Consider the following 24,458-nt stretch of genomic DNA (forward strand, 5'->3'; position numbering starts at 1 on the left):
ATATATATATATATATAATATATATATATATATATATATATACATTATGCCCGTTTTTGCCCCCTTCGTGCGGCCTCCTCGATGTATGAAAATATCTGTCCCCTGGTGTCGTGCATCAGCATTCTAAAACTTACGATGACACTTCGAGACCCCCAGGCTATGCCGTTGAGGGTGATTGACTCTGCGACGCAGGATGATGCGGAAGTACTAGCCTCCGATGGTGCCGGGTTAGCAGTAAATACAGCTACGCCGAAGAGCACGGGGAGAAGAGGAGGAATCATGAAGAAGATTAGTGCTAGCAGCTTCACAAGCAGCACAAAGATTGAGGCTCTCGTGCAAGTGAGGCCTATCCATATTTTCTAACAGCACTGCAGTGCGTGTTCTGCGAACGGAAAGCAATTTGGTGCTCATTCATAAATGCTCTTTCCAGTGGTAACTCTTGTCGTACAACAGTGCTGTTTCGCCCCCGCAGGAACTCAACATGGAATCTGAGCAAGACAACCAAGTCAAGAGCATCGTATTTTCGCAGTTTTGTGCTATGTTGGATCTCATTGAGTTCCGACTGAAGAGAGAAGGGATACAGTGTGCCCAACTTACAGGGTCTATGACTGCCGTTGCGAGGTAACTGTTGCTACTTTATTTCATTAGTCCTTGTCTCATCCTGCCTTGCGTATCTTCCATGTATTTCTTCCCCCTTTCCTCTAACAAACTCATAGGTTGTATTGCATGCATTGCAGGCTCTGCTTTCTTCAGGTGAACTCATGAGGGTTTTGCCGATATTTGCGTGCTGATGCCTTTTCAGAAGCAACGTGTTGTATGCATTCAACAACGATCCAAACTTGCGGGTAATCCTCATTAGTTTAAAAGCTGGCGGCGAGGGGCTGAATCTGCAAGTTGCTAGTAGAATATATCTGATGGATCCTTGGTGGAACCCTGCAGCAGAGATGCAAGCCATCCAGAGGGCGCACAGAATAGGTCAGACCAAACCTGTAAAAGGCGTAAGATTTATATGCAGCGACACAATTGAAGAGAGGATCCTCCAGCTACAAGAAAAGAAACAGCTCGTGTTTGACGGCACTGTAGGAGCGTCGAACCAGGCGATGCACAAACTAACTCAAGAAGATCTTCGTTTCCTCTTTCAGTCTTAGAGAGGAGGCAGCGCAAAAAGCTGTGCAGTTTCTTAATGCGCAGCAGGCGCTGTACACTATGTTATGCAAGTAGGCGGGACTTTTTTCATCAGCTCCGCTGGTCCGCCCTTCCGTTTTCGCAGTTATGTCTCCGTGGGAGCTCGCTTTTAGCATTTATTCACATTGAAGTTAGATGCATGCAGTGAAAAGAAGCCAGATAATGTGGTTATCTTCCTTCACTTGACAGCACTGTACTCCCGCCGTGGTCCAGTCACTCCAAGTGTTGCGATGTAGAAAGATGTTTACGAAGGTGGGCACGATTCTTCGTGACAGCAGTCGTGCCAAGTCTTCGTCCACTGAAAAGCTTCGTTGAGAGGCATTCAGGAGGAATGGCAGGGAGGCATCCTACACCGAGGGGCCGAGTCAGCGGCTTCGCAAGGCTGCGGGGGTCTGTGTAGCTGCATGTCTCCAAACGCAAGCTCAGAACGAGATTCTCATTCTTTGCCTTCGATTGGCGATCATTTTGACTCATTTGTCGAGTGCCTTTTCACCTCTGATGCTCCACCGTCTCGTAACTATTCAAATAATTGCTTGTTCGACTAAAGTCTCGATGATATGCGGCGATGCTGGACAAGTGGAGAATGTCCCCTTTTATTTTCACGACCAATACAAGTGACGAACAACTAATGAGAGCTGCAGTTTGCCAACTACACAGAATTGCGGACGGAAGGTTGCGCAGCTCCCGATTAATCCTTATATTCCAGCTATACTAATCGGTGCCACTGCTGCCGTTATGGGATATCTTTAGCTGGGCAGCGCGCTCAGGGAAGCTCAAGCCTGCCGCTTTACATGCCGCTGAGCTTATATGCCTTCCTGCGTTTATGCCAACGTCGTGTTGGTCTATCACACTGCTACATACATGTCCGAAACGACATTGCATCAGCACCTACACAGTTTGGGTCGTTGGTCGGCCTAATCATGAAGTGTCAAACTATCCAATGACTTGATTCGTAGTGCCGTAACACTGCTAGTCCTACACACTGTGCCTCCAGGCTGTCTCTGTTGGTTCTGGCCTGCGTCTTCAATACTCTTTTACTACAACAGTTGTTAATCCAAGCCGGTGGTACTTGGCGCGCAACCAGTAACCAGTTGTTACCTAGGATGCCGTTCTGCTGCAAACACCCTCGCCCTCCTCCCAGAAGACAGGAAAATCACCACCAAAACACTTTGGAGCGAATTTAACTTGCCATAGTAATGACGGTGCGCCATGAGTGTGTCAACCTAATGCAGTGGCGGCGTTCTACTGAACTTCACACAGTGGTAGGTGCATGTACTCGTTTGCGTGTATGCTGGGTATTGGGAGCCCAAAAGGCGGCACACCGAATGGCCACCGCACAAATGGTCATACTGAATCGGGTCTGGGGAGCGCCTGTTAGCGATACTGCTTCTGAGGAGGTGCAACAGGAAGCGGTCCAATCCAAAACATGCCGGCTTTTATTCCCTGACCCTGTGGCCGTTGCTTTCAGAAAGCTAGGAGATAGCAGACTATGGTACATTCTTTTTTGGGTGGCTACTCTCGTACCATATTCTGATTTTGCCGAAGCTCACCAGGACCCCAACTCCTCATGCGAAACCCAGAACGCTCCGCTGTTAACGGGAAAAGAAATGCAGCGACAACCCCACGAAGACAAAAATACGTGGATTCCACTGCACACGTACTGGCAATTTTAAAACGTAGCAATTCGACGAAAATTCTTGGTGAAAAACACAACTGCGCACGCTTCCTGTACAGGTACTACACTTCGTGAAAACAGCCCGGCTGAACAGATGCTCTATTGTCCATAACCCAGATCACCAGGCAGTCATTGACTGGAATCATGTACATATTGCCATTGTGTCACTACTTCCAATAAGCGGTGATATTTGAAGAATAGCCCGCGCCTGTTGTTGAGTTACTGCAACACAATCCTACGAACAGTCGCCCGGCAGCAAGAGACCCGGGACACTAGCTCTGAAGCACAAGCACCTGCTGATTCAAGCACAAATCCCTAGAATTGAGGTACATTGTGCCACAAAAGCATACGTCAGATGTTAAAAATGCCAACACAGTCAACAATTGGCTGCAGCTCTACTAGACAGAGGGAAGGCTTTTGGGCACCAGCTCCCGTCGCATGCGCCTTGCGTTCGTGTCGAGCTTCTGTTATGATGGACCTTTTGCTGCGCCGGCCGGTTTTTAACGAATATTCTAGGGTTTTTGTGCAGCTGCATTATTACAAGCTGTTATCGAGGCCTGCATAAGCCCTCCTGAGTGCCTCATTTGCGCGTATTTGGCCATCCCGTCCGACCTCATTGATCTTCCGCATCCCTTCCGTCTTTTGCTACAAAGACAACTCACGAGAATGAGCAATTCTTCACCCCAGGTAGCTGAGGCAACGGCTGCGCCAGCAGGAGCGTCTTCTGGCGGTGGAGGCGCGAACACATCAGAACACGACGCGACAAGTTCTGCGCAACGGAAACCTACACAGGGATCACAGAATGGTGCTTCGGCCAGCGCACTCCCCCCAGCATCGGCTGCATCTGTATCTTCATCTGCAGGCAGTGGTTCGATTGCACGTAAGAGATTGGCCCAAGAGAGGGCAGCTTGGAGAAGAGATCATCCAGCAGGCTTCTCCGCTAAATACGCACCCATGGCGGATGGGTCTGTCGGACAGGATATTATGAAGTGGATTTGTAAAGTCCCAGGAAAGAAGGTCAGCTTCTGATTAGGCGTAATCCTTAAGTGTTGTTGGGTATGGTGATTTTGAGGGAGGCGCTTCAAGAATAACAGTTGCGCAGCCGTAAATGGTCAGAGGTTGCAAGGCGCGTTGGATGATCTCTCTTCTCGAGCTCCCGTAAATATGCGTAACACACGGGAATCTTATATCTTTTATTCATTACGTAGCGTCATGGACTATACTGTCGACTGTTGTGTTCTGCGACTGCAGGGCAGTTTGTGGGAAGGTGGCGAATACTGTCTCACAATGGAATTTCCCGAGGAATATCCCAGCAAACCTCCAAAGTGCAAGTTTACGCCGGTCCTATTTCATCCAAACGTATATCCATCTGGAACTGTTTGCCTATCGATTTTGAATGAGGATGAAGACTGGAAGCCGTCAATCACGATCAAGCAGATCCTTCTTGGGATCCAGGTAAATCGCTTCACTACCATACACGAGTGCCAAGTTTTTATTTCACTTCCAATTTTCCACAAGGCGCCAGCGATTAGAGGAGTGACGAGGCTCTAGTAATTAACTCACCCGCACGGGGTGAAGCGGTGTGTGCCACGCTCAGGATCTACTGGACAATCCCAATCCCCAGTCACCTGCCCAAGCCGAGCCTTATATGCTCTACTGCCAAAATCGTGATGAATACAACAGAAGGGTGAAAAACCAAGCAATACAGATGCGGCCCAAGGACTGATTAATAAGTAAATGGCTGTTTCGTAATTTCTTTCTAGGTGAAGCATGGACGGATCTTTAGTAAACCGGTTGATGAAGGGATGATGCCGCACGACGATGCAGCAGTAACCCTGAGCTTTGTCCTCCCCGATTGAGCTTGCGGTATACGTGAATCATCAATGGCAGAAGACCAACGCGCCAACTGTAGTGCGAAATTCGCATCTCACTAGCCGCCCTTGTCTTCAATCACGAAACGTGAGGGATATGCGAATCTGAAAAGGAAAGTAGATTTGTTCTCAGTGGCGACCCGATTTTAATCCACGTCTACGATGACGTTAAGGGATATGCAGAAATGAGGAGACCGGCGGGGAACATTCTTTCTTGTCCTCCAACTCACTCTCTCTGGTCCCGTTTAAAGTTGACTTAGCGGAGATGCTCGTATTGGGTTTCGACCGAGTATGCGGAAGCGGGAAATTTTGCGAATCCACGAAATGGTTTTTTGGCAGCGAGTGGTGGCATTTTTCGGAGCATTCGCTGCGACTGCACCGGCTGTACAGTAGAGTACGTGAACATCAAAAGCAGCGTATCCGAGGCTGAGTCGATTCGATGCAGCGGCGAGCACTAGGTTGGATTAGGGAGACTGAACTGGAGGACTATTGCGTTTCGTGGGAAGACCACTCGCCTGGCGTGCCACATATTATTCTTGGGAAACGTGTGTAGGTAATTGCTCTTTGGACCGGCATATTGGACGTAGACGCTGGGAATTTCCGAAGAACTGCAACCGTGAAAACCTACGGTGTGCATGCAGGACCCCTGTGTATCATTGTTCTTTCTGTTTACGTGGCTGGCATGCAAAACGTGACCTGCTGCAAGTCACTTTAAGCAAGGCCCCTTTAAATCAGACACCTCGTACAGCAATGGGCAACAGAAATAGGTGTTCCGTGCACTTCTCCTTGGCATACTTTTGATAGTGGTGCATATTGCCTCCAGTATGCAACAATGAGGAACGATGAGCCACGGTTAGAAGTACAGCAAGCGCCACGGGAGCGTTTGGTCCATATGCATTCGACGATAAACCTCCCAAATATTGTCCATCTCAGGTGTAGCGTAAATCCACAGCGGCTTGACCCGCTAAAACTTCACTTTCCACTCCCGCGTAGCACCCGACGCCCGATCGAGGAGAGTTAGGATTCTGTGTAGAAGTGGAATTTCGTAGGTGAATAGCTTAGTTCGAGCGCCCGTTGCTTTCGCTACCAGCTTCACTCCGTGAAGCGCATCGTCAATCCAACTTTGGTGCTCACGGAGGATGCAGTTAGCTGACTTTAGCCCCAAGACATGCACAGCAACCTGCGTCTGATGCGCTCGAATTATGAAAACTCCTAGATATTTGAGGAGCAAACACTTTCACGATGGTGTATATTTCACAGTGTGCACCCACTGAATGGTGGGACGGAGAAAAGGCACAGGCCGCCTGTACAAGAACATACCATACAGGACAGAACTGGCGAATCATCGAGCTTGCACTCTCCTCTTAGTCTTAGCAGTTTGAGGGGTAGGTGGAGGATGGAATATCGGGTACGGTACAGAATTCATTCTTTCTTCAATATGGCTTGTAGGTGAGCATTTGAATTCGCCACTTACGCATACCATTTCTGTATATTCACAGTGTATATCGTCTTGTACCTACAGAGCTTCATGGCTAGTGCTGGCTTCCTCTAAGTCAATCTATAGAGTTGTGCTGTGGACAGTTGGTTATTCCTCGTCCATTCTCAATGTATTTGTATAACAAGGTATTTGTCACTGTGGCGGTGTTGTTTCTCCCTGGGGAATTGCTATTGTTGCCGCTATATCTGTATGTACTACATTTATGCTTATATAAGGAAAGTAAATACGGCTTGTACGTATTAGAGGCTTACATGCTGCATGTTCTAGTTGCCTAGCTTGTACGTGCATTTCCGCGGTGTCAATACCTAAGAGTCCGCAAATCGTAAGTGGCCAAGCCTGCCCGTCAACATCCTCTTCAACCCCTGTAATTAGCTTCCCGTGCTTTATCTGCAGGGGATTGCTCCATTGGAGACCCGACAAGTTAGCGCCCGTACATTTTCAGCCCAACTCTGTCGCCAACATTGGCCCATAGAGGGGCAAATGTGTCTGTTTTCAGTTCTTCTGTACTCATTCATGTTCAGTTCAACCTCGTAGCTTGACATGTCCTCACAAAACCTCACCAAGAATAACACAATTGTTTCTCCACAAAACACTGCACTGAAATCCTACCTAGAAATGCAAAATTTCTAGTTCTTTAGAGTTGTCCAAGGGCAGCGTGTCCTGCAAGGCGATGCTTCAGCGGCGAGGCCTTCCAGTAAGCCACATTGATCAGTATTTCGGTCAACTATACTGCGGGGTAGAGCATTCGATGCACCCAAATTCAAATTCTGTAATGTTCTTATGCTGTATGTGTATTATTTTGACACAGGAATAATTGATACACAGCGGTTTACGGGAGTTCGCTACCGTTTGTCGGAAACCGAGAACTAGAAAAGCATCTGTAGCTTTTCCCTTTGATTTACTCGCCAAGCAATGCTTTGACTTACCACACAATACTGCAGTGTTCGTTTTGTCCTACAAAGCAACGGTTACTCCCTTCAATCATGGATGCCCCCCATAAATTCGCATGCCTTATACCCACCTGTTGAGGCAGAGGGCTACCGCGTATATTTTAAATGCTACTCTCCATACTCTATTTTTTAATTTCAGTGCCTTGATCCTCAACGCAGTAACAGCACAGTCAGTGCCTACAGGAGTCACCCGCGAACGGTTCGGTCCACTAGACCGATTCGTGGCAACACAACCTCTGCTTCAGAATGTCTTCATTGCGACCACTTTATATTTGCTGTATTCATGTATATAAGTAGGGAATTCGGAGAATCTTTTACGAGAGTGTCTTTCACGATAGCATATCCCAACCAGAGTGCTCCCACGGATAGGCACAGTTGGCTCGTGAAAAACGGGACGGACGGACTTGTCGGCTGTTAATAACCGTACTGCTATGAACAGTTTATGAAATCTTCGCTGTTGTGTGGTTCTAATCTTTTTGGTAACAATCTAACAATTCATTCTCATGGGTTCCTAGTCCCTTACGTCTACTCTGCAATGCATTGCAGATCGTACACACCATCTTATTGCACACAGGTTTTGGGGGAATTTCAAGCCTAGCTCCCTGTGCATTGTTTAGATATAACAACTTTATGTTAGTTACTAAAAGAACTGTGTTTTGTGGGGCTCGACTGGCACCACAGTAGACCCTTTCGACGCAACCCAACGGTCCTCTCTTCGGCAGTTTCTACAGGAGTTTTGACATGTTTACAGCGTTACATGCAACACCCACAACATTATTTGTCTAGGACGGAGTATTATGGGTCTCTAGGGCTGAAACTGGAGTTGTAGTGAAGTACGTGTGTGTACATAGCCCAATGCAGCGCCCGAAGTGCGACCCCGAGATGATACAGGTTTCTAAGGGGAACATCTTGACACAACCCCAAGCTGCTGCGGTGGACTGGTTCCTCCAGCTGTTGCCATCTGGCTTACTGCATCCTCTGCGTTCCCATGAGTCTCCTCCTGATGCGTCTGGATTTACTGGTGGCTCTGCTAAAGGCACAGGTGAGAGGTGCACTCTGGTGGTGGCCAACACGGAATTACGCAGACAGTGGCGAAAGGCCAGCATCAACTTGAGTACTCAGCAATGGGCATAGAGTCAGGAACGTACAGCAGCACCAGCTGTGTGGATGCAGAGAGCAGCGGCAAGCGTGCGGGTACAGGACTACTGAAAAGCCATCCAGATTTTGAATTTTCAAGTGCTTCGGCAATTTTTTCTGGCCCAAAAGCAAACGATGTTCCTTTGCTCAACTGCCCACTGCCTGGTGAGTGATGGCATGCAAGGCACGTCATTTTTCCTCCAACTAAATGTGTAAGCGTCTTGTATATACTCCTCATTGTTGTTCCCGAAGTGCAGCATGTGGAAATCTGTTGATAAGTGGCATATGGTCATCGTCTATACCTCTACGATCTTTTGCCTGGCTTTTAGACGAACGGGATAGTATGTTTACGAGTAAATTCCTTGCGGTGCGCGTCGTCAAGCTATCAATGCACATCTATGCATAAGGGTATGCAAGAGCCACTAAATGTTTAATTACAAAGATATGTTGGGCTGTGTTTTTTTCCAATCCTATGAGCAGATCCGAACCCAGAAGTGGTCAATGACCACTCCGCGAGAGAGTGCAAACGGGGAGATTCACTTTATGTAGAGTGTGTGTCAGCATTCTGGAAGGTTCTTTTTGAGCCGCCTCTGAATTCGAACTCCCCTGAGCAGCGTGTTGCTTCATTTTGGTTCCCTGGGAGCTGGTGCTCCTGGGTAGGAGCACTGCAGCATGGGCCCGATGACTCAAACTACACAAGAGACAAAAAAGAGGCTATTATGGCGAGAGGGGACACTCTGGCCATGCAGGTGACCTCCGAGAATCTCTGTCCTGCCAACGAGTTCTTGGAGAAAGGAAAACCAGCTGCCAGGAGAGGGCAACCCAAAGGCAAGACCCGAGACATACAGAGCAATAAGGAACAAGGACAGACGCTGCAAGGCCCCTCCGCTCCCCTCTGGCAACAACTGGGGAAGCAGCAGCGTCGTCATCAGGAACTTTTGATTAAGGAACGGCAGAAACAGCAACGTCCGGAGGAGCTTTCCTTTGGGCCAGCTGCATCGTGGGCCTTCCTTACGAATTTCTGTCAGTTTATATTTGGCTCCTGTTTTGGACATCAAACGCTTCTGCATCACGAGGGCCTCCAAGGACCAGAACAGTCACAAGAAAATGAAGACACTGCAGCGCTTGAGTCATGCAAAGGGACTATGTGGAGCGATACTAATTTGCAGCTCGTCTGCGGCACCCGTTGCCGCAGCTTGAGGAGGGTGAAGGACGAAGGCCGTCAAGTCTGGATGGAGTATCAGGAAGTAACGCTACTCGACAACTCTCGACGGTTCCAGTGGGTAAGCAGTTCACGCTCCACTTTCGCCTCATGCTGCCTCCGGAATGGCCACTTGCTGCGTTACGAATGAATGAGTTTCCGCGCCCCCCTTCCAAAATTCTTACTGTACAGCAGCTATCAGCCGAAGGCTAATAGCTCCTACTCAATAAAAATAGCTAAACTTCCAAGTACTTCGCCGTTATTCGCAAAGCATCGGAAAATGTGGTGAATTCCTTGTGTGCGCACCAGGTAGAGTTGACGGAAAACGGCACGGGTGCAACTGAGTGATCGCTATGCACCCCAAAACAGGCCTTCTATGCAGTGTCAACAGGCACTAAGGGAGAACAGACGATCCAAGGGTGCACGCAAGACCGAACTACGTCTTGTGCGACTTCATGAACTGTTTACCCCGTGCTCGTACATGTGCAAATATGTCACCCACATGAGGGCGACGGGACAGTCTAATTTGTTGAAACTCACATCTGGTCAGCACACTCACTGGTTTAATCGAAGCACCAATCAACGGGCTCATTTGCGCATTGGTCTCTCATGCCTCCCTACCCTCCCTTCCCCTCTCCCTTGCTACAAATACACCTCTAATATCGCTCCCACGGATTCAGTGAACTATAAGATGTCGTCTGAGCACAGACGGTGAATGGTTCAACTCAGCTACTGCCATGCTGGTGTTGTTTGTGCTGTTGTAACAGAGCACCAGCAACCGACCCCTGCTTAAAATTGGAAGTGTGACGGTTAGAAACACAAACTATCATAAGATCTGCCAAGGAAATTTCAAGTTAGCTTGCATGCCCTATCAACGTCAGTTAGATGCTACAAAGTTCATGGGGTAGCGGCTATGCAACCAAAAGCAAATAGTATATGCTAACGATGACAGATTCGGCCTTCGTTCGCCGAGGTAGCAAAACCGAAAAAGCATAAACGGACACTTCGTCCCCCGGTGATGCGTATGTATTAAGCCTTGTCGGGGAAATTACAATTCGACTCTTCAAGGATGGTTTTCAGTCGGGATGTCACTGGCCTGATATGCACATGCACCGCAGTGTCGCAAGCTGTTTGTGAGGGTCCCCTTCTTAGGGGCTGCAATCTGTTACTGCAGCATTTGCATAAGGCGAAAAAATATGCAGATGGATCACGTGGGTGCTTCTGCACCGGAGACCTGATGGCTATTTCAGTACTTACAGGATCACCTCCTGGATGCTGGGGAGGCACACCTCTGCTTCGGACATCTCAAAGCCCAGACGACTGTTCACAATCAAAACAGTAAGTACGAGTTCACAACAATAATCAGTTAGGCGGCCTTAGCTCTCTACCGCACCATATGGGTAGGTTCCACATGCGCCATCTCCCTGCAGTGCAGACGCCCACCTATAACCCAGCTCTCCATCTAACATATATCCGCAAAAGACGACTTAACGACTTGTAAATAATTACCTGACAAATTCCTCCTTCGACGGGGCGAGACTGAACGCTAAAGAGGCTATGTTCGACACCAAAAAGCCTGAGTTCAGAAAATACGAATGGAGTGTTGAGACCAGTCGCCGTCCGTGAACACCAGTTCAGCCCTTACAAGCTTGAAAACACCTGGATATTCCACTGAAGGCAAACTGAAGGCAATACTTAGATACGCACGGGTTCCGTGGCTTGTCTGTTTCTGCTTACTGTGGTAGGGCTTCAGAATGCGATCGTAGGCATCCAATGCGCATTCCTTGGCTGTCGCAGTCTTCATTGTCCCGAACATGTTGCAAATCAGCGTGAAGACAAACTCCAGCGCTCGTTGCATCCACAACATTCCCCTCACACCGCTTTTTTGGTCTTTGCGCATTCGAGGGATTCCTAACTGCTTCAGCTCCCATGAAATCAGATCCTCTGCGGTTACTGGGCCTCCGCCTCGAATCTCACTCAAGGCCCTTGCTGCCTCCCTCATTCGGCCAGATGAGTTCGCGATATCTTGCTGCACCACGCAAACAAAATGAAAAACAGGCACAATCGCAAGAACGGCGTGCTGCCATGCGCGGTGCAAAACCACTTTTCCTGTCCTGCAACGTATTCGCGTTGTCTGAATTGCATTTCTCTGTAATGTGTCACGGATTCACATCCAATCTATGACCGTGTGGTATTCAAATTAATTACACCCCTGGGAGTTCAAACAGCGAGGGTAGCACAGGGTTCACTACAACAGTGACTGTTGCCTAGGTATCGTGCACGGATGAGTGTTTGCATTGATACCAGTACCTTCAAGTGTCGAGATATGAACCCCTTCCCAAAAACGAGCTCGTACATAACAGATATCTGCATCGCCGCATCGGCAAGTTTCTCTGCAAGAAACACTCAAACTCCTTTGGTTCGATGTCCTGGTAAACGTCACTACAGGGTGTCTTCAGCATGTGGGTAATTGCAGCGAAGCTGCTTTACTGGTGGGGGATCAAAATGCTGTTGTAGTGGCACTATGAAAAAAAAACCTGCAAACCGTGAGACCCGGCGGCTGAGCTTGCTGGGCTTAGCGGACGCAGTGGACACGTCGCCAACATGTAAGCATGAGGGTCAGAGATGTTGTGAAATAAACTCCGACGCCACTCCAAAATCTGCAGTTCCCGCCTAAGCCTTCGCGAACTCACCGCAGTCCAGCCTTCCCTCAGCATCTGGCACTGCGCGAAACTTCTCCAAGAGCAGGTTGTACAGGGGGAGGCCCTTCAAGGGCTCCTCCCGGGCGTCAGCCATTCCGACTGGAACAAAAAATGTGTTTTAAAAATCACGCTCTGATGTTGTGCGCTAGCTGGTTCCACTGTCCTGTTGGGCCAGGGGGAGACCAACTGCGCCGTCTTGACAACGAATCTACAATACTACTGAACTTTAACCGGCTCTCCCCAGTACCCAACAGGCTTCGACCGAAGGTGGCCAGGGAGAGCTGATGTTCTGAGGCTGTTGCTTTCCAACGCGCAGATTGGCATATCCTGCTGAAAGGAGTCATTTACTTCAACCTACGGTGACCTGTGAGTGCGTTTCACTGGTCCACCCGCCTCATCACCACTTCTGTGGTGCCAAGTGCTCTAAAGCACCTGGAATACGTCTCGATCGTATTGTGGAGTATACAATATGCATCAGTCGAGACACATTAAATACCTTCATTCCTCAATTAATCTCACCTCGCCGGCGGGTATCCACTGAGGTTGTTGGGGCTGTAGGTGGCGCTGCCTGATGAGGGGTATGAGGTGTGGTGGACAGCTCGCGCACAAGGTTGATAATACTTGAAGCCCAATAGTGCACTACTTAGGTGCACACTAATTATCTATCGCCGCATTCAGCGTAACTCCTATAAAATATTCTAAATTACAAAACAACAGGCTCAATACCCAAAATCCAGTTGTCGAATTCAAGTCCCCTCTTTTCCCAAAGACAGGAATTCCCGCGCGCCTGACCGCCTAAGGGCCGAGCCTTCGCTGGCCAGACAGCCCCAAACCCGAATGGCTGTGAGCACTCGTAGCCCGGCTGACCGTAATTATGGTCTAAATACTCTTCATTAAATACTCAACTTTCTTCATATTGTGCTTCTCGGAGAAAGAGGACTTCAGAGGCTCAACGGAGTGTCCATTGTAGCGCCTGTGAAGTACAAGGCGTATGGGGAATGCCTTCGTCCACTAGTAAGTTCGCTCCTATCTTACTTCCAAGTATTTGTGAAGCATGATTTTTTGCCTTATTGGAATCTGCTTTACTCGACTAGTACTGTGGAGTTGTTCTGCTGAACTACGGGAACCGGACCATGTGCATCTGGTGGTTGGGGCTGTACGTGCTCTTCTGCAGCGCGTCACTGTAAATTTCGCCACTATTAACCCCTCTCACAGTTTTATTTTTGAGGCTGAGTGATGGTTGCATGTAAATTATATTTGTCTTATCAGTATTGGCGCTTTTTCAAAGACGAACAGAGAAGTAGCGGGCCGCCGACCACACTCTGAGGACACTCTCAGCTGGGCTGCTCTGCTCAAGCTAAATGCTGAGTATTAACGGGGGCAAACTTACATACCCACGCATCTGGGAATAAAACGGTATGATAAACAGAAAACAGAACTCTCCCCCGTCCTCAGTCCCAAAAACTAGGTGTTTGAGTGCTCCTCATCCACCTCACGGCGGTCAGAGATTTAGAAGCAGTTGCGCCTGTTCGGTCTCCACTAGCCGAGGGGAGCCTGACCGCCAAAAGAAAGTAAGGGGTCCTTCTGGCTCCTGTGGGTGGAATACTACAGAAGCATCGCCTTTACCCCGCATGCTGTTCACTCCTGCACCTCCCCACGCCCAACCTTTTCCGCCCCAGCTGGCAAATCGGCTATTGCTTGCACTGCCACTCGAACCGATATGCGAACAGCCTGAATAAGATACCTCATGTGGGTTAAGGGTGCATGTTTATACCTGTGGTGACACCTGGCATCATACAGAAGGCGAAGTTCTAAGTTTCCTCACTTCCCCAACTGAGAACGCTCACAACTTCTCCATGAATGACGCACATGGTAGTCCCCACTAGACCACACTACTTGCATTCAAGGTGGTGATTCACCTGCGATGCCTTATCAAAGCTGCCTAGCGCTGTGTACATCCACTCTAAATCTGACTTGACTGCAAATCTTTCACCCTTGCAGGTATCCAGTTGACCAGGCAGCGCATACTTCGCTGATTTGCGAACCCGGCGTTCTACATACCACGAGGGTGCCTGAAATAAATAGCAATAGGGGAATGTACTCTGCTGCTTCTTACTGGGTACACCTTCCCCAAAAAGAAAGGGTGATCAACGGGGGGGATTATCTGGCATGTTTGAAATGGAGGTAGTTAGATTATGTCTGAAAGCTACCCCATATTCAAACGACTTGCGACACTTTGGGCGTCACTGAGTCCAAGTCGGAATCGATTGCTTTAACGGAAGAAAAGTGAAAAAGTAGAGCTAACTTTCGGCAGAAACCCTGGGCATACGCAGATATGCTGCAACAAACAAGTCTGGTAGCGCGTGGTAGCGCTAGTGGGATGGAACAATAACGGAGCACAGCAGACGCTGACCGGCACCCTTTACGCCGTAGACGGTGTTGACGCACAGCTCCCAGGAGATGAAATAGACCGCCGATATTCAACTTAAAAAATGAGACTGAAAGCGGAAGGAACACTATGAACAGAACGAACCTCAGACTACAACGTGCTCTGGCTTTCCACATACGGCATCATAAGCATTATATGAACCTGAATGCCCACCAAGAGGGTGCTGGCTGCCTATATTTGCTTTAGCGCTTGTTGGGTTGAGTTGTGAAGCCACGCAACACGCGCAGGACTGGCCCTTGTGGCATCCACAGCTGAAATCATCATCACATTCGCAGCCACTCACGTTTTTTCGTGGTGGTACGGATACGTCCAGGTAACGCCCAAGTGTAAGGAAGCCTATAGCCATTCCCCCAAGCATTGAAAGGAAAATCCCCACGTTGAAAGTCATAGCTACCAGCATCAGCATGTAATCCCAAGAGTAATTCAAGAAGGCGACCGACCCACGTATGGCATTTTGGTAGACCGGTAAGGAGCCGAGGAGTAGAGTCGGTTTGCCTTTCTGCTCGGACATCTTCAGATGGGCTTCTGACAAGCGGCGCAGGACCTTCAGTGCAATGGAAATAAAGCCAAATACAATGCAACACACACAACAGACAATGTACTGGGCCGTCGTCCTAGCGTTCCACCAAGAAAAGAGCAACAAAACCTCCGTTGAGGCTTCAAACCACATGGGCAGGGGAAGGGCGCATTTATCCAGCATGGCGCAATCTGTATTGACGCGGATGCTCGCAGTCGATATCAATGGAAAAAGGGCGGCAGTGCAAAAGGCGAAGCACGCACATCCGTTGGGTGGACACAAACTCAATTCACTCTGCAGAAAATCGGTGGGGAGAAGAAACTATTGCCTTCCAGCCTGCGTTGTCCTTGTCTCTTTCCGAGATTCCGCAACAGAGCAAGACGGCCAAGTACTCGCACGGAAGGAAACAGAGCAGACCCCTTGGTCTGTTAAACTCCTTATAACTCATACAAAAGGTGAAAGATAAATAAGTCTACCATATGCCAGAAATACGAAATAATGATGATCGGTTGTCGTCTGCACTGAGCCAAAGGAAGTCACATGGCCTCCGCATGTCGAGACGGTGGGGCTTGCCATTATTCACTATGAGAAAGTGACCAGCAGTAATTAGTAACTATACACAAGCATTCGTAATGACACGTTTTCACTTATTATCGCTTCTGTGCTCGAAGATAATTCCTTCGCAGCCAGGGTCACAACTGGGAGCGAAGACGCAGCAGTGGCCTAGGCGAAGATCTGTGAGCAGCAAGTGACGACACAAATATGTTCACATGGAAACTACAAAACGGTAGTAGTGGCAGGCTTAGGTTCTAGAATGTGGTGCTGCTACCATGTGCATCAAGCGAGTAGGCCGACAACTACCATCCCCCCTCGCCACCCGACCCACCATTCTGTATACACCACACCACTTCGGCCCGTGCAAAAACAACGGGTAGGATGGGGGCCTCATCACGCCACTCCGCTTATCTGCGCGGCCCCCGGGCTCACCATATACGGGATCTAATTTAAGTCCTACTCAAATGACCACTAGTACGCGGATCGAACTCTGCTATGCCACACTACAGCTGCTATTCCGAACTACAACAGTCCCCGTGCAGAATGCGTCGCGCCCTTGCCATGTAAGCCTGTAGGAACTACATCCTGACTTTGTCTCCTCACAGCTGCCTAACTCGAAAGACCTCTAATGGTTTTGAGTTGCCTGCCCCAGTGGGTTGAGCCGTCTCCCCGTCTATAGATGCCAACTGCAATGCCTTGAGGCACAACTAATGCTGTAGGGATCTAACTTCGGCTACCTTCGTAAGTATCTACTTCTACCACTGATATGTTCATGAAACACTGGTGGTGCAACACACCGGCAACTCACATGGAGACTGTGCAGAAAACTGAAGCCGAAATTGGGTCTTCCCACCTGCCTCTCTCGCCCTCTGCGCCTTTCTCAATTGGCAGTCAAGCACCAAAAACCTCGACCGTGCATTTTGGTAGCGCTTTGGCTACGACGATTCTCGCGCGGATCACTCCAGCGAGGGGATAATGATGATGCAGACAGCTAGGGATGATCTGGCGGCTTCTGAGAGGCGTCTGTGGAGCTCAGTGGGGTGTTATCTGCCCCCATCACGTGGTTTTCATTGCGACTGACCAACTTCGTGCCTCGACGCCCGCCTCGTGAACTATGCAAGTACTGGATTAGGAGGGAGCTGGGTTATACAGTTGCCCACTTCTTGGGCACAAACTACTACGCAAGGGCATATTATGCATGTGCTGTGTGTGGTTCACATGTTTCTCCATGAAGGCAACATCGCAGCAACATGCCTTCGTGTGGTCTCCGGTGCGAAACGAATCGAAGCCAGCATATATCCTTCCACAGCTTTGTCGGAAAGATGAATCTGGTCTCCTCGTCCGCCATCAAATCAGCCCAAAGACCCTAAGGACAATGTCGACGCGACGTTCGTCCTGTTGCTGTCTGATGCTCCACCCTTGACTTTTCTCCTTAGAGACAACAAACGACTCGAGTGCTGCACTATCCCTCCCCCCACGCAGGCCTCATGCTTCTGATCGGCATATCCCCCACTTGAGCGAGAGAAGCGTTTCTTACCGCTCCCCGTTCCTCGCGACGACCCCGACCCCTCCCCTGCAGCACCGGTGCCTGCTGAAGCCGTTGCCTTCGGGAACCTGCAGCGCCACTGTAAGAACGGAAGTCCACGAGAGTACGCAGGCTCAGCGTTGCGCGACAGCTGCGAATCCGCAGATGCACAGACCTTCTTCCTCCATCCACCCGAGAGCCTGCGGCTTCCAGGCAACATCAAACACGAATTGAGGAAGCTGCGCAAGCTGTATGCCTCCTCGCATTGCTTTAGCTCCGCACGGGAAAGAGAAGACTCCAAACGCTCCGCTCTGGTGGATGCACCTTCACAGGAACCCGCGGTTTCCTCTATTTGCGCAAGCGAGCCACCCTCGGGTACTGGGTGATCAGTGAAACTGTCCTGGTCCTTCGAAAGCCTCAACACCCCACCGGCAGATGCGCCCCAACCAGGCAAGCGCTGTAGCTGCAAGGTATCTAAATCTTGAATGCGGCCAAAAATATCTACCAGGTTCTGCTCCCTTGCACCCTCTCTCCGCCACTCCAAAACATCTAGCACAGCATCACGACCCTGACCCCCTACACTTGAGGCGGGACAAACAGCAACTCCGTTTCCCTCCTCTGCATTCGGTAGCCGCAGGAGCAGTGTTGTTGTACCCGCATTATACGAGCAACATACTGGGGAGTACGTCACGTCTAGATGATCCTCTAACCACCGAAGGTTCTCCACCGGGGAGGGCGGGGCAGGCTCTGGGTATACCTGCATTCCTTCGAAAGCCTGTTTTCAGGCGCCTCCGCATTCAATTGCACATCACTTCGGATGTGATTTTTCGATTTATGTCCTTGAGCCAAAGCTGATTCATTCGCAGCTCTGCGCGTCGCGCGGATAACCGGAGAAAATGCGTTGACCGTTCTCCAGTGCCCTCTAAAAAGAGCCTCCGCCGTAAAAAGGTCCCATGAAAATTGCAGAGACAAATCGAGCGCAAAGAGGCAACTGCTGGCGGGGGAGCAAACGACGTTCCCTATTTGGGAGGAGGCGCTTTGAGCGCATCGCGAGGATTGCGACGCAACTCTGCCCCGCACTGAGTGCCTCTCGCATAAGTTTCTGGTATCAGGCGAGACCAAAAACTTGAATTTACAAATTCCCTGCCGAAACAAGGGGACGGAACGCTCAAAAGCGCAGGCATAAGCCTACTCTGCAGCTGCAGTGCGATGCGGGGTGCAACAACGGCAGCCGCGCCCACCAGCCATAGTAGTCACTAAATGCAGCATACCTTGCCGTAGGACCCCTGCTGGCATATAGTCATACGATGAGCTAAGTCGGCATGTTTTCGCTTTACTTTAGTGCCTTGCATCATTCTGTGTTATTTGAGTACTTGTTGGGACAATCATCCAATATATAGTTCATGCACTCCACCTCCTACTGGGACCCTGAAGCGCGCCTGGCTTCTGCTGGCACCCTCCACCTGCTGCCTAAGCACCCGGTGGGGAGTGTGGAGTTCCTTGCGGTAGTTTGGGTCCTGCATGCAGCATATTGCACTTCTTGCGGTTTTTGTTATAGCGCTTCCGTTTGCTTCCACCGCAGGGGGTTGTAAAGGCAGCATCTTTGATCCCCACAGTACGTCAGCCGCTTTTGGTTTAGCTGCAGGCGCTTGTCTTCACCCACCTTGCGGCACGTGGATAGCATAGCGCGTGGGTGGCTTCGTGCTAATTTTTTTGGCAAATCGCTTAATAACGATGAGTGAGGGACGGATGGAGTCAGAGGAGAGGGAGCGCAGGGATGAGGAGGTGGGCGACAGAGATCGGAGCAGGAAGCAAGGCGGGAGCCGCGGCCCTTCGGAAGGCAACTCAGGCGGGCAGGAGGAGGAGCAGCGAGATCTTTCTCACGCCAGGAGAGCCAGCGCGAGCAGTAGCCGGGTTGACGACGGCCTGCAGCAGAGCAACAGAGACCGCAACGACGCAGGGGACGAATGCAATGGCGGCGAAAGGAGGTTCGGCAGCCAGCGTCGTAGCGGCAGCGGAGCTCGTCCACGGCAGCGAGGAGGTACGCAGCAGTATCAACAGGTGCAGCAGCTAATTTACATTTAGACAGCAGTTTCCACCTCACCGTACCAGTGCCGCAGTAAAGTGCAGCCGTGCTCCCTGCAGCAGCGCCGGCAATGCAGTCACTCCGCATTTCAGCCTCTGCAGCAAGGCGTTGAGAGCCTGGCGGCAGCGACTTCTATGCACCTTTATCAAAAGTACGCCTCTCGTGCGGCTTGTTTCGCGGTGTCCATTCAAGAGTGAGCTGGCGTGCCTGACGGTAATGTGTTCGTGGCTCCTGCCTTCTGCCCGCTCATTTTCCCATGGCTTGTGAGTCTCGAGCGGTTTTGGGTCTATTGGACTTGTTTGTTTGTCCAACAGGCGATACAGATACCCTGTATATTAGCAATCTGCCTCTACGCTGCGGAGCACTGGAGCTACGACGCATTTTCGAGGAAGTTGGAGAGGTCAAAGACTGCAGAATTGTCAACAACCCTGTTTCAAGGTATGATCCTACAATTGGAAGGCTATGGTTCCTTTTTTGGTGATCCAGGGAACATCAACTTGTAATGTGTCAGCCTAAGGACATGGCTGCCGCGTGTGGGTGTGCGCAACAGAGAATCTCGTGGTTTTGCATTCTTGTCGTTCGTGGACCCTAGCCACGCAGCAGTGGCCATAGAGCGTTTCGACAACAAAATGATCTTTGGTGATGGCGCCAGGCCAGTTAGGGTGGAGAGGGCTAAACGCAACAAGCCCCATAACCCAACACCAGGCTTTTATAAAGGGCCTCCGGGTATGTGCAGACTGCGGATTTCAAGGACAATTGGTCTTCAGTGCGTGCAAGAGGTAACTGCGTTTTTTCATCGGCTGATACTGTGGCGTGTTGTGCGTCTGTAGGTGCCAGTATTAAGTATGATAAGTCGGGTCGATTGAAGCCAGGATTCCTGCCGTATTACGCTGTTGCACCTGGTGCATCTCGGGAGTTCATTCCGCCCAGCCCTTTCGGAATGGACTACGGCTCCGGTGCGAGGAGCCATTCCGGTGGTCGCTGGGAGGAGCGCGACTGGGGTGCGAGAGGTGGATACGACCCTTCACGGTACTATGACCGTATGGACTATTCCGCGCATGCGAGACAGCCAATGGATTTCAGAAGTGCGAATCCTGGAGAGTTTTCGTATGATATGCGGATGGACAGAGGATACGATATGAGGGCTAGTCGAGGAGGATATGAAGCCCGTGGCGCACCTCCGTATGACCGCGGCGCTCCCGTGTATGATGCTCGTGGCTATGATAGAACTGGCTATGATGCCAAGTGGCAGCAATACGAAGACCCCAGAGGAGATGGAAGGTGAGATTAGTTTCTGAAGTGTTCAGATTTACGCGCACACTGCTGTTGCCTGTGCTAACGCGGATGACTGTTTTTGTGCTTTTCATAGGTATGTTGGTTATTGTGACTACTACGGAGGGAACAGTGGAGCCGGCGCCGCATATGATGTTAATCCCCGTGTAGACAGCCGCGAAGTCAAACCCGTCGGAAGAGAAAGGTCAAGATCGTGAGTTTGCCAATTCCAAAACCATACTCTCTTCGATGGGGTGCAGGCGCGTAGGCTGACCGAATATTTTTATAGATGAATTAAAGCCTTCCTATGTTGTTGACTCAGGAGAGGACGTCGTGAGCGTCGTAGGTCTGCTTCACCGGAAGGTCGTCATCATCGCGCAGGTCGCAGATGATTTAGTACAGAGTGCCGTGGCAGACTGTGCAGTGCAGCGCGGGTTTATCGACGACGCACTTCCGAATGACAGGATGTGGCATTGCTTGTCATGCGCTGTATTTTGGGGATGGAGAAAAGTGGCGATCTGAGCCATTCTGACGTTTTCAAATTCCGTGCATTTGCGGTGCTACGTTTAAAGTAGATTTCGCCTTGTGACTGCGTTGAGTTTACTGTAAGCTAATCGAAAAGTGTCTAGGCGCTGGGAAGTACTATGCAAACTGAAGTGAAAGGGTCTAGATGGGATTCTGAGCTTTTTGCTTCATGATTGCAGTGGAAAAAACAGTGAACTTAATATTTTGCTTGTCTGAGCTCAAATAGCATTCACATCGAATGCTTATCTGCACCTCAGTGCACATTTGGATCAGCGGAGAAGGTATGATCCCTCAGATCCAGCCCAGTCTGCGGAATAATTGTGTAGTGAAGGGAAGCGCAGAACAGTAAATGCTTCGGGAAATAACTTACAAGAAGCATTCATCCACCGAGGTCTTTGCTCCCACAAGCTTTTGAGAGAAAGTCATCAGTAACAGCTAGTCAAAGGGGTTTTGAACAGAGCGCTTACCGATGCAGCATCTCCAGCAGAGAGTGTATTAATCCCTTAATAGTGGGAACGATGTTTTCATATGCGCGCATTACGTAGTGATAGCCGTTTCTGCTCCAGTCGGCAATTATCTCCTTCACCTGCGCGGAGAGGGAATGTTGATTGCTGTACTTTAAGGAGGAAAGGTTGCGATCCTTACTTTATACATCAGCATTTCTCCGTGGTGCTTAAGCTTTTCAAGCGAATAGCCGGCTGCTTGGAGCTGTGCCAAGATTATTGTCCATTGTGGGGCAGGCACTGGACGTCACTTGAACTTACGTTGCGGCCTATTACATAGACGAGCGCAGCAGCTTCAGCAAGCATCAATGACAACGAGATTGCGAAGAACATCGGGGCGGATTCGGCGCAGATTCCGACACCCATGCTCGCAAAACCTCGAGCAGACCTGTGGAACAGCTGGTGTCACGAGAAAATATAATAATAATTCGACTATGCTCACCAGAAGAGGAGAAGTGCTGGACATGCGACTAGTGCAACGGATGCCGCAGCGGAAAGGAGGCCCTGTGAACGAAGGATAATACATAGAGTTCATGGCTTTGGTTCTGTGATTCTATTTTGTTACCTCAGACATCAGTTCTCGCATTGATGTCTCCGCCTTGTACACTCTGAATCCAGCCTGAACGAAGGGGTTGGAGCTACGTTCAAGCCTTAGGGTCAATAACAAATTTCCGTCTTACTTGCATTGCCCTGGGATTTACGCGGGTGGCGAAATGGGCAGCTGCAGCCAGGGAGCCACACAAAATTGCATTCACTACGTGCCACTCCGACTGCGAAGGCTTTATAATCATGTTAAAAAACTCGGACTATGAATCTTGGCTCACCAGGTCCATGTCGCACAAGCTGTTCGCAAACAGGAGACTTGTGAGCAGGCTCACTGCTGCAACAGCACTGCAGACAGGAGTGGCCTTGTCAAAGCTCCTGGCGAAAGTCTCCTCTTGGCCGTACATTTTCTCGAAGTAGTGAGAATGAAAAAGACTTGGGGTACTGGGCCTCGAAGTAGAGTGTGGATGAGAAACTGTTGATGTGAGTCTTCGAACGGTTTCTGGTCTGTAGAATGATGTATAGCGCACTGCGGTTGAACTTCGGATGTCCATACACCTGAACCTATCAGTTGATCGCAACAAATCCTGCATATTGTTCCATTGCAGGCAGTTTGTACTCAGTGGTCTATATTGTAAAATTTCCGAAAGGGCAGCAAAATAACTCCGAAAATGTACGCCCAAGAGGAAGCCTTTAAGAAAAGCGCTGATTTCGCGCTTTCTACGAGCACTGTACTCAGTGGAGTCTGCCTTGCAGCAGGTATGCACTTAGTTTATACTACTGTTTGGCACGTGCGCTAGGATTTTTCTTCAGGGTTTTTACTTTCTAACACTGTGTGCGGCCCCGAACTGGTAAGCTTACTAACATTCGCGCAAATTGCCAATGCATCTGTTGATCGGTCTTTATTGACAGTCTGAGTGGAACATTGTCAATGCTGTCCTCTGTGGCTCACTGGCCGCTTCCATTCACTTCGCTCTGAAATCCTCCCCCAGGGTTATGCAGGTTAGTGCAATTGCTACATTCAATAAGCAATACAGCAGAGTCATCGCTTCCGTTACAGAATGCATTTCGCCTCTACAAGGGACAAATTTCGCCAAATGAACTGATGGCTGATGTAAGAATTTGCCTAACAACCTTTCGTTACATCTAAAAATTATCTGTTGCACACAGGGAATGCTAATTGCAGCAGTATCCATTGGCATCGTCGCGATACCCGCAATCCTTGTTGTGTGGTCTATCAATGGACTCTTTAGCATGACCATCGGCACCTGCGCCGAGTCAGCTCCTCTGTTCTATATTGTAACGCTAGCCGTAATGCTAGCTCAGATTCTTGCGATCATGAACGCAGCCAAAATCAACGTAAGTGAACACTAATTGCCAAGTGAAACCCGTTTGAAATTGCCATATCACTGCATCATCAGATGGAGGCTGCTGGATACAACGTTCGTAACATTGAAAGCGCTGTTCACGAATGTGCTTCCAAGGTAAGCATATTCATATATGTTTAGCTTAACTTTAGATGGGTAATTCCGCCTTGTACAGTCCAAAGAGGTAGCCATGGACTTGGGCCGGAGTGCTCATGTGATGGCCATGCATGCAACAGATCGTGCAATCCCACTTCTTTACGCCACCCTGGAGAAAGGAAAACAGTATGCTGACATATAAACTATATACGAATTTGTTTCGCCGCTCAACGCGCGTTTCAGTTTGTTTGAGTCGAGGCCAAGATACATGACAATGGAATGTAAGCTGCCCTGAGTTTTTTCCCCTCTAATTGCCACACTAAAAACAATTTTCAGACTGGACTGGACCAGAAGGGCGCTCGCTGCTCCGCTATTGAACTTGATATCCTGTCGGAAAACCTGGCTGGCTTGCATTTGTGTTGACACATGGGGGGGCAAGTCACTACTGTGTTCCCCGCGGAAGTCGCTACAAACTCTTGACAGTCTTTAAGTTGGCAAAAAAATTGTTTTGATTTCGAGATTTGCTACTGGCTCTAGACATGGCTTAGCATACGTTACAGAATCATTCGTAGCGCACCAAGTTTGACCGTGGTAGCAGGCTTTGTTGTAGTAAAGGCATATCTTTAAGAAAACAGAATTATAATTAGCCCATTTAATGAACATATGAACATTTTTAATTTGACATGTGGAGCTGGAATAATTCGATCGTACGTGCTTAGCCATGTTGGGGTGCCGTCATAAACTACACACATACACGGAGTATGTCCGGCTATCCCCACCGTGGGCACACCTAACGAAGCA

General features: G+C 49.5%; 8 protein-coding genes across 8 annotated transcripts; 5 read left to right on the forward strand and 3 right to left on the reverse strand.

The window, feature by feature from the left end:
* Nucleotides 1-135: 135 nt before the first annotated feature.
* Nucleotides 136-1,148, forward strand: EMWEY_00006200 (Probable nucleotide exsicion repair protein RAD16, related; the record flags this gene model as incomplete). Its single annotated transcript, XM_013481577.1, has 3 exons — nucleotides 136-339; nucleotides 473-621; nucleotides 803-1,148. The coding sequence occupies 3 exons, from the start codon at nucleotides 136-138 to the stop codon at nucleotides 1,146-1,148; spliced, it is 699 nt and encodes a 232-aa protein (XP_013337031.1).
* A 2,378-nt stretch (nucleotides 1,149-3,526) lies between these two features.
* EMWEY_00006210 (ubiquitin-conjugating enzyme e2, putative) lies at nucleotides 3,527-4,586 on the forward strand (the record flags this gene model as incomplete). The annotated part of the gene is made up of 3 exons (XM_013481578.1): nucleotides 3,527-3,877; nucleotides 4,112-4,315; nucleotides 4,458-4,586. The coding sequence occupies 3 exons, from the start codon at nucleotides 3,527-3,529 to the stop codon at nucleotides 4,584-4,586; spliced, it is 684 nt and encodes a 227-aa protein (XP_013337032.1).
* A 3,448-nt stretch (nucleotides 4,587-8,034) lies between these two features.
* Nucleotides 8,035-9,865, forward strand: EMWEY_00006220 (hypothetical protein, conserved; the record flags this gene model as incomplete). The annotated part of the gene is made up of 3 exons (XM_013481579.1): nucleotides 8,035-8,221; nucleotides 8,797-9,599; nucleotides 9,827-9,865. 3 exons carry the CDS (start codon nucleotides 8,035-8,037, stop codon nucleotides 9,863-9,865), a joined length of 1,029 nt encoding a protein of 342 aa, XP_013337033.1.
* A 681-nt stretch (nucleotides 9,866-10,546) lies between these two features.
* EMWEY_00006230 (glycolipid transfer protein, putative) lies at nucleotides 10,547-12,313 on the reverse strand (the record flags this gene model as incomplete). The annotated part of the gene is made up of 6 exons (XM_013481580.1): nucleotides 10,547-10,613; nucleotides 10,775-10,837; nucleotides 11,027-11,093; nucleotides 11,255-11,546; nucleotides 11,828-11,910; nucleotides 12,211-12,313. The coding sequence occupies 6 exons, from the start codon at nucleotides 12,311-12,313 to the stop codon at nucleotides 10,547-10,549; spliced, it is 675 nt and encodes a 224-aa protein (XP_013337034.1).
* A 4,779-nt stretch (nucleotides 12,314-17,092) lies between these two features.
* Nucleotides 17,093-18,028, reverse strand: EMWEY_00006240 (hypothetical protein, conserved; the record flags this gene model as incomplete). The annotated part of the gene is made up of 1 exon (XM_013481581.1): nucleotides 17,093-18,028. One exon carries the CDS (start codon nucleotides 18,026-18,028, stop codon nucleotides 17,093-17,095), a length of 936 nt encoding a protein of 311 aa, XP_013337035.1.
* A 971-nt stretch (nucleotides 18,029-18,999) lies between these two features.
* On the forward strand, nucleotides 19,000-20,841 carry EMWEY_00006250 (hypothetical protein, conserved; the record flags this gene model as incomplete). Its single annotated transcript, XM_013481582.1, has 5 exons — nucleotides 19,000-19,306; nucleotides 19,666-19,789; nucleotides 19,902-20,077; nucleotides 20,182-20,632; nucleotides 20,721-20,841. 5 exons carry the CDS (start codon nucleotides 19,000-19,002, stop codon nucleotides 20,839-20,841), a joined length of 1,179 nt encoding a protein of 392 aa, XP_013337036.1.
* A 576-nt stretch (nucleotides 20,842-21,417) lies between these two features.
* On the reverse strand, nucleotides 21,418-22,601 carry EMWEY_00006260 (Cation-transporting ATPase, related; the record flags this gene model as incomplete). Its single annotated transcript, XM_013481583.1, has 9 exons — nucleotides 21,418-21,455; nucleotides 21,519-21,556; nucleotides 21,616-21,734; nucleotides 21,794-21,856; nucleotides 21,913-22,039; nucleotides 22,094-22,155; nucleotides 22,217-22,270; nucleotides 22,332-22,421; nucleotides 22,476-22,601. The coding sequence occupies 9 exons, from the start codon at nucleotides 22,599-22,601 to the stop codon at nucleotides 21,418-21,420; spliced, it is 717 nt and encodes a 238-aa protein (XP_013337037.1).
* A 264-nt stretch (nucleotides 22,602-22,865) lies between these two features.
* On the forward strand, nucleotides 22,866-24,034 carry EMWEY_00006270 (Cation-transporting ATPase, related, related; the record flags this gene model as incomplete). The annotated part of the gene is made up of 9 exons (XM_013481584.1): nucleotides 22,866-22,953; nucleotides 23,008-23,045; nucleotides 23,107-23,196; nucleotides 23,255-23,308; nucleotides 23,365-23,553; nucleotides 23,616-23,678; nucleotides 23,737-23,843; nucleotides 23,901-23,938; nucleotides 23,994-24,034. 9 exons carry the CDS (start codon nucleotides 22,866-22,868, stop codon nucleotides 24,032-24,034), a joined length of 708 nt encoding a protein of 235 aa, XP_013337038.1.
* Between the last annotated feature and the right edge of the window lie 424 nt (nucleotides 24,035-24,458).

Source organism: Eimeria maxima, genomic scaffold (genome assembly GCF_000499605.1).
Source record: "Eimeria maxima Weybridge genomic scaffold, Emw_scaff36, whole genome shotgun sequence".
In the NCBI taxonomy this organism is placed as follows: domain Eukaryota; phylum Apicomplexa; class Conoidasida; order Eucoccidiorida; family Eimeriidae; genus Eimeria; species Eimeria maxima.